Source organism: Lethenteron reissneri, chromosome 15, assembly GCF_015708825.2.
Source record: "Lethenteron reissneri isolate LAM-NWPU_2019-01 chromosome 15, ASM1570882v1, whole genome shotgun sequence".
NCBI classification, from domain to species: Eukaryota; Metazoa; Chordata; class Hyperoartia; order Petromyzontiformes; family Petromyzontidae; genus Lethenteron; species Lethenteron reissneri.
In genome coordinates, this window is record NC_083793.1 from 1,657,044 (window position 1) to 1,672,083 (window position 15,040).

General features: G+C 47.6%; 1 protein-coding gene across 10 annotated transcripts in view; it reads right to left on the reverse strand.

The window, feature by feature from the left end:
* LOC133342575 (forkhead box protein P1-like) overlaps window positions 1–15,040 on the reverse strand; it is a 397,236-nt gene that overhangs the window by 187,433 nt on the left and 194,763 nt on the right. For all 10 annotated transcript variants that reach the window (XM_061551765.1, XM_061551773.1, XM_061551771.1 and 7 more), the window contains one exon: window positions 11,822–11,977. In XM_061551765.1, the coding sequence (XP_061407749.1) occupies window positions 11,822–11,977 (156 nt within the window). The remainder of the gene's footprint in view (window positions 1–11,821; window positions 11,978–15,040) is intronic.

The following is a 15,040-nucleotide window of genomic DNA, read 5'->3' on the forward strand; positions in this document are numbered from 1 at the left end:
TCACAAGATTTCGCTCCCCGATGCTGTTCAAAAACAGCACGTTTACAAATCAATTTGCGTTTCGCGATGCGTCTCTTGTTTGTTGCTGTAATGCCACACTTTCAAACAATCCTGCGTAAGTAACGGAAGGGTTTTTTTATTTAAAGCTTTCGTGACTGCAGGGATTCATATTCTTGGTTCTTTCGGTAAAGTCACGTAGAAGGGAAATAATACAATAATAAAAATATTTTTAAAAAATTCTCACGACGTTTCAAATTTTCTTGCTGTGGATTTCACACCTGATGATGATTGCTTGTGTTGCAGTCGAAACGTCGTGAGAATTTTTATTGTTTAATATTTTTATTATTTTATTATTTTCCTTCTACGTGACTTTACCGAAAGAACCAAGAATATAACGGAAGGGTGTCACGTGCAGAGTTGTGTGCACGTATGTGCCAAAATGCGAATGGCGTTAGTTTAACCGGATCGACTTCTTCAGGAAAGTGCTGTATGTAGTCCAGGCGAAAAATCGATATACAAGGACATCGGTAGCCCCCGTGCCCCTGCAATAGCTTTGAACAGACTGTTGGAGGACACGTTCTGTTAGCAAGCACCTATTATTAAGGCCGGCACAGCACGTGACGGCGATGTGACGAGCACGGCTTCCCTACATCACTCCTCAAGTGGCGATGTTTACGCACCACACCGGGTATTTATTTGAGGCTAAGTCGACCTAGAGTTCCCCCGCCACTGATGTTAGCCATGGCTGGGACTCTCAATCGGATTGCTGTGGCCATAGCACAGTCCGCTCACCACTGCACCACCACTTTCCATACCTATAATAGTGTAAACAAACAAACAAAGACGTACACATTTTATTAAATACAAACGTACCCCCAAGTTGTGTTTGCTATATATGTACGTATTCATTTTCGCATATGGGAATTGCCATTAATTTATTTTAATTTATTTCCATACTTATCTAATTGAACATTGGACGTGGGCCATACACAGTCTCTCTCTAGCAATCTCCCAAAAAACCCAATTTTCCGAACATTTCAAATTAACGTGCAATTTGCACCATTTTAATAATGCAGGTGGATCTACAACATCTTATATTTAGGGTGGTATTCAACATCACCAGAATATCAAGTGAGGCTGAGAGTGTTCATCTGTTTAGTCATTTATGTTTTAATTAATGCACATTTCACCCATCAAAACTAAACAGTTAAGATAATAGGGCTTCCCCGAATTAATCCACCTACTCCCTGCGGGTCTGAAGCAGTCCATTGTTCGTTGATTTAAAAAACCCACCCCACATTCCCTCGTTTTTTTGTTATCTATATATGAGAAAGAAAAAAATTCCCGCCATCCACAGCAGCAATTAAAAGTCCATACTTTCATTGCGCTAAAAACCAAAATTTAATTGTACTTTTTACCGACATCTGATAATTACGACTCATATTTAATGCATGGCCGCAATGTCCTGCCACACTTAACCCTTTGAGTAAAACAAATCTCCGCGAGCAGCTCCGCCACGTCGTACGCGGGGATTGCGCCGTGCCTTGTCGCAACACTCGGGAGTTTGTGCATCGCCTGCGCTTCGTAATTCCCGACGTCTACAGACGATGCTGGCGATCACACTCGCCTCGTAGGTGACATTTATTGTCCGCGGTATTATCGAACAAAGGGTGACTTGGTATAAACATGACAGCTTCATTTCTGTGGCACGCTGGGCAAAGCCGTCGTCAAAATGGTTAACTGACAATTACAAAGACATACATTAACAGTCTCGCGTAGAATAATGTACTTAAGTAGAGAAAGGAGTGCATTTAAGACAATGCTTGAATATATTAGGTTGTCATGGGCCTTATTCGGACTTAACAAAAGGTGCATGCCAGTGAGTATAACAACCTTTAACTCCCCGGTTTAATGTGTTGCCCAAGAAATTTTTAAAATCAGGCTACACTCTCAAATTGCCATAGAGATTATTCAGGCACTTAAAATGTCATCGTTCAATTTATATCTGCGTTTCAGTTTTTCTTAGTTTTACTTTTGTTGAAACAGAGTGGAGGTGGGGGGCATATTTGACCGCACGAATATCAGAGCCAGTCCTGAGCCTCCCCTAGGCCGACTCAGCCTGAAATTAATACCTGGTGTGGTGTGTAAACATCGCCACTAGAGAGACCAAATAGCAAACGTCTGTTAAGGCTATCGGGGGAGATACATGTTATGTACTACGGGCATCTGTCTCTACAGATGCAGTCAAATACTTCTTCACATTGACTGCCGTGACTGAGAAGTGGGTCCGTTTCATCGGTCGCTAAACACCCTGCTCAGAAACATGATCTGAATCTGGAGAAGACTCAGAGACTGACGAATCGACCAAAGGTTAATTCAGACGTAGCAGATTTTTTAAAAGTGTTTTAGATTGATTTAACGTTGCCAATTACATAACCCTCATTGGCTATTTGTATTTGTATTGTCAGAGTTTTGCAACAAAAACGGAAGACCCGAAAGCCAAATCGTGGGACGCTGTACGTGCAGTACTTGGAGGTCAAGGATCAACTGTCAACAGCTGAGGGATCGAGCAGAAGGAAGGAAATGATGGCCCAGGATTGGTGGCATCAACAGGACTGGTGAAGATGACCTCTTGACCTATTCTTGGCATACTTTACAAAACCAAACCAAAAAAATCTTGTGCAAAAATGACCAAAAATATTGACACGAACACGTGGATAAATGCAAACATTTGCTAAATAACGCTATCATTTTTTTTTACAATTAAACACAAGCACGATACGTAAAATAAGCAACTTGAAGAACCTATTAAAATTCACATTGATTTTTTCTAGGCGATATACACGTATATAAAGTGACCTGACTCACACTAGAAAGTTGAAAATGTTTCTTATTGTATTGCGCTAACGGAACAAAGACAACTTGTTCACGTTGCTAGGACAGACACATTGGTCTTGATCACACTGGTATCATGAGGCGGAATTTGTTAAAACTATGAAGGCTTTTGTTGGGATAATTATCTGGGTTTTAAGTTGGTTTAAACGAGACGGGGGGGGGGGGGGGGGAGAGACATCAATCAAAGTTGTTATTTCACAGTGATCATCACGTGTGAAAATGAGGTGAAAGTGAAGGCCGTTTGCATGAAGCCACGATAATGCACGAGAATATGTTGAGGAAAGTTTGCGAGGGAACACGTGTTAGTTAATTCAGGGTTAATAAAGCGTTTGTGTCTTTCAGCTTAATTAATGTGCGGCTACTTATGACTAACATACTGCGTCGGTAAAAACAAAGGTAAAGGCGCAGGTCTGTGATGAGACGCTCACCCCACTGCTGGGGGAAGCACCTCCACTAGATGGAGCTCTTGAGAGCCTCTCGAAGAGGGGGTATTTGTCCCACTGCTCCCGGACATTACCCCACCACACGCGACCTGCACCCGAGCAACCAATTTCAACTCCTGGGTGGCCCGAGGTGGTGGTGGTGGTGGTGGTGGGCAGGGCGAGAGTGGAGGGACATGTGAAAAATGCACTAATTAAAGTGGCGGCCTCTGTATTGCAAGCCCATTGTGCTACTACACCGGGCACTCTTTTAAGGCTAAGTCGACCTAGGGGGAAGGCCCAGAACTGGCTCAGATAATCATTACTCGTGTTGCCCATGGGTGAGATTTGAACTCAGGTCACCGGGTTTGCAGCGCAGTGTGCTAACCGCTACACCACCGCTCCCAAACACACAAACAAACAATCGCACGGTTAACTTTAATGAATGTAAGTTCCATTAGTGTGAGCACCTATATCTGGCCATACAAATCCACACGAGGTAATGCATCGGTAGTGGTGAGTAATTCACTCGTGCAATCGGATTACTAAAGCACGTACCGGTTATGACTTTAACAACGCGACTTGTTCATTCCTCCCCGTAATTACATTCATGATACAAAGAAAAAATAATTCCCAAAACAATTGAAAGGGGGGAAGAGACGATCACAGGGCACAGCTTGAGGGGATGTGAGGACATCAGTAGCCACAGTATCCACTGCTACTGATGATGTGGAGATCTTGCCATGAAGCCTTACGCAATAGCGGAGTGAGATTATGTATAAAGTTACAGTGGCTTCAATCGTTTTAATTACAAACTTTGTTTAATTCCATTTATTTGTAAATCCCGATGATGACGCTTGGAAAGAAGTCACAGCCACCTCCTCCTGCTGCTCATCAAAGACCCGACAACGCAGGAGATCCCCGCGAAGCTCATGGCCACAGCCGCACAGAAACCACGCGGACACTGGATGTACGAATGGAAAATGACGGAGACTGTGGTCAACACCCAGAACACAAACACAAAGGAGGAGGCATCGCCACAGCGATGATTCACCACTCCGCTACTACTGACGCAGTTGTTTGGGCTCAACGGCCTCAATGTAAAAGTGACAATTGTTTCCCGACGTCGACATCGGCCAGAATAAGTCTGAAGGAATCAAGAGAGTAATCGAATGACTTTATAAACACCAGACGTAGGTGTAAGTTACCTATAGGATCTCGAGCGCACGGCAATCAGGAACGGCGCACGGGAATCGCACGCAAAGCTCCTTCACTCACGTGCCTGCATGTGCGATCTTGTGTGTTGCTTATACAACGATTTGTTTTCTGCGATGTTATTCCTCTGCATTGAGAGGCGAGCGATAGCGCGGCCTTTATCTCCATTGTTTAAAACTGATAACGGCACCATTGGACATTTATTTACGTTGTGGCCCCGCATATTTGTTCCCGTATTTAGATTACAACTTTTGCACAATGCTTAACTGATACCGCTCGTGGGTCTTACATCATAATAATAATGGGCCGACAGCCCTCGAAACTGTCACAATGTGACACGGGGGTCCATGCAACCGAACGGGAACAAAAAATACCTCACTTGAAGTTATCTCCCCGCTGATAACATTTTAGCCAGTCACTTTTAACCGATGTTATTATCGTGCTCAAATACAATGAGCAAAGCGTGAGCCAAGGAGTTCACTAACTAATATTATGTGAAAGTGACCCTTCCCAGGACTTGCCACAGGCACTAAATAAACAAATCGGGGCAAGAAAAACAGACGGCGAGGAGCGACCTCCAAGCAGCGCCTCCCAAAATAAGCGACTTTACAAGCGACTGTCTGGGGCAACACGTTTGCTCCACTCAATGGGTGATAGCGAACGTTAACAATGACACGAAATAAAACATAGGCACGCCAAGTTGAGGCGTAAATGAATGAGGCAGCCGTAACAGAAGCAGCCGAGCACGTTTTTCCCTCTCCGCTTACAAGGTCTGTTTGGGTGTCGCGATTGGCTCTGTAGAGGCTTGACGAGGCCAACCTTCCCCTCGTATCCGACCCGTCACAAACCCGCCATGACCGATTAACCGCCCGCACCCAGTGCGCTATTTGTGCACGGTGCAATCTGTCGCTTTCTGTCGACGTTCACGTATCTGACCTTTCCCAGAGATGTGTCTATGTACCTCAGGCCTCAGTGAGTCAGCTATGCTATTTATTACCAAAGCAATTTTGGGAAAGTCAACAGCGGTTGTCCGATGGAAAAATAAAACTGGGCCCCTTCATGTGAATATGGAAGTTTGACCACTGGCTCCGGGTCACCGAGGACGAGGAGGACATTTAGTTTGTCTCCTTTTGAGTCTTGAGTCTGAAAGACTTCAGTCTTGATGATTCGGAAATCAAATGGTGCAAATGGGCTCAGCGAGAGTGGCGAGCCAACGGACAACACTCGCTAAGCGGCACCATCGCGTCTCAAGGACAGCACCACCGACAGATACATTGCGCCCATTGCCATCACGGGGAGGAGACGTTAGTCACCACGAGTGCCACTATTCGTAGCGTGTTATTGACGATGCAGTGCATTGCTGCAGCAATAATGGGCGCAGCCCACGTGGAACATGAACAGTGGCTGGAGGCTGGGTCCGGCCTGCACCATCGTTGGGCACGGATCACGGCCGATTCCTCACGACCGAGCCAGTCGGCCGGTGAAACACTTCCCTGCGCTCAACGGATCCCACGTTTGGCCGCTTACTCGGACCCGTTTGAGCAAAATGCACGGGGAGATTAGGCTCCCCAGGGCCGTCAACTCCACCTTGACGCATAAACCATCTCCCCCAGCTTCTACACGCGGTGAGATCCAGCGGTCCACACGCACGCACACGCGCGCGCACGCACGCACGCACCCGGGACGCGAATCCATTACGAATTCAGGCGAACGGCGGCGCGCGGAATTCTCCGGGTCGATACAATTTATTTACGGAGCGCATTCCCGCCGGCCGGTGTCAGTCACGCCCGGGATCAAAGAAGACAGGGCCGTTCCAACTCCTGGCATCAATTTAAATGCTTTGCTTTTAAGCGCTCTTAAACGTTATCTTTTGTTTAACTATACCAAAGCTGTTTTCATTCGTGCGTCCAAACGGCGGGGGTGTAAGGGGGTGGGGTGGGGGGGGGGTCTCGCGCCGTCTCTCGCCGCACATATTTTGACAGTTACCTAACTCTTTTTCTCCCGTCCTGTGACGCCAGCTTATCACATTTTGCTGTAAACACATATGCGGGGCAAATTCTTGAAAAAGCAAACAAGGCACGGGGCGCTGTCAGCCGTGTTTATCTTCAAAACAGTCTCGAAAAGCCAGGGGGGTAATGCAAAGTGCAACACTACGGAGGCAGTGTGAGTGTGTGTGGAGTACACTGCCTCGCCGTCTATTAATAACTGGGTACTCTTTCTTTCGGTACTTAGCAAAACAAATCTCGGCACAAACACGCTGATTGCTGGCGCGGCCGGCCCCGCATGCAGTAAGGCCGTAATTATACACAAGTTGTTATCGTTCTGATTATGCGGGTTCTTTTCTCACTTTTTTTTGTTGTTACAGAATTCCGCTCAAATCGTTAAGGACAATAACCAACGAAATGTATGTTTCGGTGACGTTTGCACCTTTCCACAAATTGGATGACAAATGTTTCTAAACAAACTTGAGCGTTTAATAAAAAAAACCCGGCGTTTTAGATGATTACTCAAACATTGCAAAGTGCTTCTGGACAAGAAGTATTTATAGCAAGACAAATGATGGTGTAAATCAACGGCTCTCATTGTATTATAACAGCAATAATAATCATTTGAAACCCTTTTGTCAATCCACTGCTGCATCGAGACCTCCGCACACCAGCTTGCTTGTTTGACCATACCTCACCACACTGGTCAGCGTGGGCTGCTGGTGAAGGGTGGGACAGATCACAGGACCGGTTCAGGTATCACTCGCTCCTGATTTTATCCATCGTTGGGAATCAAACTCGGGCTGCCATGTGACATTAAAGTCTGCGGATAGACCACGCAACGCACAATTTGAAGGATATCTCATTCGGGGGTTGAGAACCAATCATCTTTAAATACAATGAGTACGTACCACGTTGTGCGTGGTCAGAAGTGGCATTCTGTGCAGAGGCTTGACCTTCCACGCCGTAGGAATATGGAATTGCCACCACTGGCTAATGGTAGTGGCTTGAGGTGAGCACAGTGCCCCATTGATTAAGCGTGGAGACACGGAGACACATTTTAAACACAAAAGCAGACCTACACACCCCATTTAGCTTTCTTATACCGCAGAGAGCACTTCTGCCAGCACTGATTATGGTCATTATGCACACGAACTTCACACATCTCGTACACTGGACGAACAAAAGTGTTATTTCACAATAAGCATATACCCTTGTCCCCAAGAATTAACAGTGTGTGTGCTTAACACCTTCTCAGTATCAACACGTAAAGCGCACAAAGACAAAGATCCCCAGTTGTAGTCCTCCCAGGTTGTTGGCGCAAGTGCTGTTAGCGAGCACCGGTGAAGGTCGGCACGGCACACGAGGGCGTGGGTGACCTACACCATGCCAGGGCCGCCTTTGTCTCCCCAGTGGCGATGTTTACACATTGCACCAGGTACTCATTTGGGGCTGGGTCTACCTAGAGAATTCCCACAACCCATTCAGAGAATCGTCACTGATTTTGGCCAGGAGTGGAAATCGAACTCCGGTCACCAGGTTTCTAGAAAAGCTCGCACGTAAGGCACTCACAACGCAAAGATCCCCCGGTATCGCCTTGACAAACTTTTGCCGCACGTGCTGTTAGCAAGTAGCTATGAAGACCGGCACGGCACGCACGCGCACAAACACACATAGCAGGGCCTTTGGTCCGTGCAAGTTCGCGAGTGAAAACAGAGAGCGGCATTGTTAGCGGGCACGGTGAGTGCTAACGACAAAGAGAAGGGGAGGGAAACGGAATAAAAACCAACCCCAGAGACAGTGGAGGCAGAAGAGAGAAGAAAAAAAACCACCCTCGCGTTACAGTTTGACCCTGTTATGCATTTTCGTTGTGCCGCTCGTTCTAATTAAATGTGTGTAGATCTAATGAGGAAGCCTTACTGTCTGTGTGCCGATAATGTTAATTAGATCGGCAAAGGTGCACGTTCACGCTTGAGGTGGGGATCACAGTCAATGTGCAAGAAAACGCTAATTACGGCTATCACCTCCTGTCGCCGAGAGAGCTGGCAAATTTTTTTTGTGTGTTGTCGGGGAAGGTGTGATCGTGGGGGCGAGATCCTGGGGCAGGCGAGCGAGGGTACGAGCGGCTGGAGCGAGCGAGCGGGCGGGCGGGTGGGCGAGGAGGGAGCGGGCGGATGGACGATTCGAGGCGCCCTGCTGCTGTATCTCGGCCGCCACTCCTCTCGTTGCCAATGGCCAAAGTTGGGGGGGGGGGGGCAGGGCGAGTGAGTGAGGTCACGGGGCCCAGACGCCTCCTGGCCAAGTGTTGGCTTCGAGAGGGAAACCGTCGGACTGCCCAGCTGTTAATTGTATTCAGCAAACTTGCACACGTTTTCTCTCTTAATCAGAGAGTTCTTGGTTCGCTGTCTGCATCGCAAGTTAAGGTGCCGGGGATTTGTTTTTAACTGCCGTCAAGCTGCACTATGCGTGGTTTAAATGTAATTAATTACAGTGCCGATGATGAGGGGAGCTTCATTGTCATTAATTTAATGTGTTATGATGAGTGTCCAAATTGCATACGTCTTCATTGTACAATCCTGTTAGTCTCTTTGTCAATGCAGATGAAGGCAACCATGTCAGTCAATGATCATTCTTGACCACGCTGGCAGGTTGAAGGAGGCCTAGGACCGATATCACTCACCACTGATGTCAGCCATGGCCAGGAATCAAGCTCGCAACACTGGGTTGAGAGCACAGTATGTGCTAAACATTGCCCCACCACTACCCCCCATGCATTATAGAAATAAATGCATAGTTTGAACAGAAATTGTCCGCCTTGTTTTTTTTATTCTATCCACCACTGGGTTTGCTAAAATGAGGGTCACGTGGGTTTGAGCATTCAATGACGTTGTCAAGAGTAAGGCCCAATCAACCGACACAATCGCTTGACAAGCTCCACTAAAACACGAACGTGTTAGACCCACCGCACACCGCATGTGCCAGAAGTATGTTAAACAATATAATGTGGTGTTTATTTTAATACTGATATGATTTGTGTGTTTGCTTTTTTTGTATATGTGTTTACTGTGTATTATTCGGGAACATATATACGGCAGGTTAAATACATAATTGAAACTGTTAAGGAAAGTAAGTGGGGCTTGGAAAAGAAGAAATAATGGGTGAAGGTCAAGGATTGAAAACTATAAACTTTTTTATTTTACCAGGTTAGTCCCACCGAGCTATGTAGCTCTTTTTCAGAAGCGACCTGGTCACAAATGATAGTTAAACGAAGTGGCTTATCACGTGGACATTTATAGCAGCCAAATGCTCTAAACGCGTGATGTTGATTCTAAATGTGGAAGGAAAAACCGGAAGACCTGGAGAAAAGCCCACGTGACCGCGGGGAGAGAGACACACAAACTCCAAATATACAGGCATTGTCAGGGATCGAACCAACGACCTCTATGTATAGCAGGCGAGGTAGTTAACATCTCGCCACCATGGCGCCCATAGCGACGGAGTGGCAGCCACGGAGTGGAACGCACTCAGGAGGACACCCTAGGTCAGGGGTCGGCAACCAAAATAACAAGAAGAGCCATTTCTTTCCAATTCGGTACAAAATTCAGTATTTCAAGAGCCGCAATGCATCTGAGTACATACTGTACTCAGGTACATATCGTCAAGAAGCAGCCCGTAAAGAGCCGCATGCGGCTCCGGAGCCGTAGGTTGCCGACCCCTGCCCTCGGTGAAGATGAAGCGATGAAATCACGTGGTCTGCAGGCTCTAGGTGGAACTTCACATCACAGAGCCATGAGAGATGGCGATGGCTTCAGGAGGCCTTCATCCAGCAGCGAATCGATCATGACTGATGATTATGTACGAGTGCCGACATCTGCCATCAGAACGTGGAATGTTACCACCTCTGTGTCAGGACCATCACGAGTGCACTTGAACAACGTGTTGTGTACGTGCCTGCACGTACGCACCTACTCTGGAGGGTGTTTTCATTTTTGTGCGCGAAGCACCAAATACAATTAGGCAGTTTTGTGACAAAGTAGGATTTAAGGAGGCTTAAACAAGCCAGCCGTCTGCAGGAAATATATATTTGCCACGGTAAAACAACCGATCCCTTTACTAACCAACATTTAAAAGCGTCAAAGGAGGTTAGCAGGCAATGCAGTGGTGATTAAACGCGCTTGCGTCAGCCACTCTCCTCGGCACCGCCAGCTCACGTCTGTCCTTTCGTGTGTCGAGCGTTGCCTTGCAGTCTGCACTGCCACTTTATTAAAATGTTTAACAAGGCAAATAATTAAAAACAGTGACCTGTGCTTGTTTCACCTGCGCAACACGTATCATACTCTGCACCAGGTCGCAAGTACAACCGGGAGCAACGGTTGCGGCAGCCTTGCGGTAGGCGTGATGTAGTGCTCTAGAAACCGGGAGGGAGATCGTTGATCGATGTTGATGATGGCATTATCAGTTGTGCATTTTCTCACTTAGCAGAGTGGGGGCCATCTTCCGCGACTCCTGACGCAATGATATGGGCTCAAGCAGCTCAATTGTTGCTCAACATCAACATTAGCCATCACGAAGATGGAGTGCAGCGCCTGCACCTTTAAAACAATGGCTCCACTTGGAACCGCGTTGCCGTGTGAATTGTAACGAGAACGGCATCGGCAGCATGACTCGGGTTTGACAATTAGCGTGCGCCACCCGGTCCCCTGGGATACCAGTGGTGCAAAGGCTGATATATGCGTGAACTTGGTTATGTATATTGTGGAGAAAGGATTGCAAGAGGGGAGGTCCTTTGGAAGACCGGGATGCAACGATTTCACGAGATGCCCGGCAAACACGTGTTTGGCAGAAAAAATGCCACCCAGCAGCAACAATAAATGTGCAGCTGTATTTTCGTTGCAAGTGAACCAAACATTGAAACAAGCATTCCAGTTGAAATTTACAATGCATAAACCATACAATGCCGCCACTATGAGCACGTTCAGATCTCTGTTTTACTTACAAAATGCAAACTGCTGCTACTGTTACGATGATGATGATATTGTGGCATGAAGATATGGGAAAAAATTCATCGGGTAGAGATATGATAACGATGATGGTGGTTGTGGTGGTGATGATGATGATTATAATGCTTGTATTAACATGGAGACATGGTAATGACCTCATCAGTGAATTGACGATGATGACCTTGAAGATGGATTTTGCTGTCATTGCAGTGTTCTCCACGGCAGTGCACCTGAGTGTCCCAGCTGGTTTCATCTCTCACAGGGCGGGTAGACGGATGAGTGCGAGAGTTGATGGGCGCCAGCTTACCTGCAACGATGGCTGCTTGTCTGATTTTGGAGACTTCACACCGCCTCCTTGATGCTGCTGCTGATGCTGGTGCTGCTGATGCTGCTGATGCTGCTGGTGCTGCTGGTGCTGCTGCTGCTGCTGCATGAGGTACTGTCTTGCTGCAGCATGAAGAACCTGAGATAGTACATACACACACACACACACATTGTCGTATTTTATTAAAGTTACACTTTTATTTGCGTGAAGGCCGCCCCTTGCCGTGTTGGTCATTGGGGTTGTTTGACCATACTTCACCACACTGGTCAGTGCGGGTGGTGAAGGGAGGCCGCAGGATCGGTCACCGCATCACCCCCCTTCAGGTGCACTTCTTGTAGCCGTCTGGAATGCACCTCCTTCAGTTATTAGGAAGCTACTAGAGCTATGTACTTTCATATCTAGATTGAAAACTAATTTATTTAGAACTGAGTTTTGTGTTTAGATTGTTGTCCTTCTCGAGCATCTCCCATTAGCGTGGTTTGCTACGTACGGTGCGAAACAAGTTCAACACGCATACGTACACACACACACATCCCACTTTGCCTCTGATGTTAGCCACGGCCGGGAATCGAACTCAGGCATCTAAATTGGTGGCGAGGGCGCGATAACCACTCTCTCTCCACACACCGAAAACATCCCAGTGGGTGCTTGCACGGGAAGGGGGCAACAGCGAGGGTAGGGCAGGAAGGTTTAGTCGTGGCACGTGGTCAGGTGATGCAGAGGGAGCACGCGGAGGCAGTGATGTAAGGGGACCCCCGTAAGATTAGAGTTCTTATCTCGGCTCCTGCCTTTTCTTTATGCTCTTTTACTGCGTTTATCTTCCTGAAATGCCCACGTGCATGAGAGAGAACATTCACCGAGGACAATTGGGACGTTCCGGCCCGTGTTTGTGAGACTGGCTTCTGCGGATGCCGTGCTCTGATGGCCGGCGGACGTCGCGAGAAGAGGTCACGGAAGGGGTCGTAGCCACTGCGGCTTTTAGCATTATCGCCAGCTGCCACAATCGCGAATCCTAGCCGTTCAGTCGCTGCACAACCGCCTCCGCAGTTACAGAGGACAAAGACAACCCCACAACGAGCAGGCGTGTCACATTTTGACGTCTCAAACACGTACGCTTAAGTCCAATAATGAAAAATGTGCATGTTTTACGTGTTAAATGCAAAAACCGCAAGTGATATTTTGTCACTGGTGGTCCTTGCAATTAACAATAACAATTAATAATTCACGGCCCGATGGTCATTCTACTCGTGGATGAAGGCCTTGCCACGCCACGGCAGTCGTGGGAGTTGTTTGACCAAACTTCACCACGCTGGTCACTCGCACCGATACCACTCACCACTGAATTTAGGTGTGGCAAATAATCACCCTCCATTGACTGGATTTGCGGGCAGTGCGGTAACCACGGGGCCACTGCTCTTTAGCTCTCTGAGTGGACAAATTGAAGGCAGCATGGCACACAAGATGGAGGTGATGCCACCTTTGTCTCTCCAGCACTGATGTTCACAAACCACGTCAGGTACTCTGTTTAGGCCAAGCTGACCTAGGGGAGGCCCAAGCCAGGTTGAATGACCATTTTCCAACGGTAAGTGAAACCAGAAATAGAGCCCCGGTAGCCAGGATTATCGCGCACGGTCGACAATTCCAATGCACTCGCAAACACTCAAAACACGCAACGGTAACGCTGCTGCAAAATAACAGTTACGAGAAGAGGAATATTCGTCGCTTATTAAGTAAACATTTCCAGTGGCATGTCAACCATGCCCTAATCTAGTCCTTCAGTGCATTTAATTACAACTCGGCTATAACACGCACACAAAAAATACTGCCGCAGCCAAACAACCGAGAATATCCCAGAGAAATTACGGAGCCCCATTATTCTGCAACACTTCACGTCACAGCGGCAAGGAGAGATGTTGCGAGCGGCTCTTCATTAATACCGCTATTATTTACTCCCCTGCTTTATTTTCCAATAAGCCGGCGCAAATACGACCAAGGAATGCCGCATCCTGCGCGGCTCGTTACCGCCGCGTGCCACGCTTAATGACGTCCTACCACAGGGACCGAAAAGATAACAGAGACCCATTACTGTCCTCCTGTCGACTTTGGTTTCGAGGGTGGTGGAGGAGAAAAGGGCCCTTCTTAATGACAAGAGGCAGGCTCGTTATGAACTGGGCCGCAATTGTTTTAATGTTTATGGACATAAAAGATCCCATTAAAGTTGCACTCACATGAGTGGGCTATTTTACCACCGTCGTAAAAAGGGGGCAAATTGCCCAGGCGCTCACTTTTGTAAACACAAGGCGATGCCATTTACAACGCCGCCGCCGCCGCCTCGAGTGAATAGGTGAGATCTCGCAGGCACCCCGCGAAGGTTTAAGTGTGGCGCTAATATACGCTCGGTCAGTGGGTTGGTCGGTGGGTCGGTCAGTGGGTTGGTCGGTGGGTCGGTGGGTCGGTGGGTCGGTGGGGACGGGCGGCTCTTTGATGAGATCATTCTACTTGCGAGACAAGTTCAATTCCCAGTGGGGGTGCGTGGGGGGGCGGCGGGGATTGACTCAACCCATAACCACCCCACCAGGGTCAATAAAAATAACAACCACCACCAATTGACTGGCCCTTGTCATAGGAAAGTGGAATTTGATCACCAGCTCAGAGCTGCAATTTGAGATTAGCACCGCTCCACACGCATTGAGGGTTTGGAGATATGTATTGTAATGCCTCCTTCCCGATATTAAATATTATTCGGTTAAGACACTAAGCTCTGGTGCTCCCCACGTCTCTGTTATTTCCGCTAACTTCAGATGTACGGTAGCAATTGGCAGCGGCTAAAATGGCAGTCGGCAGCGATATGCCTGTGAAGCTGAGAAATTGCGTTACTGCAAAACCAATCAGTGGCGCGTACGGTAAGCTGAGATTTCTTGTCAACCCTTAAGAATGATGAATGGACTCTTATAATATGAATAAAAGTAACAACTGTTTATTTATCCGGGAAAGCGTTCGCCGAGTCTAAATACTTTTTCAGCAAGGGTTCTTTGCTGGGGATGTTTGGCCAATGTCTTAGCCGAGTATTTTTGCAAGTGGGAGGAAACGCGAGTGCCAGGAGAAAACCCGCACGGGTAGCGGGCGACGACAGTGAAACCGCACAGATGCGTTTGGCCGAGCAGCTCGCTGTGCGCTACGGGCAAGCGATTGCCGCTCACG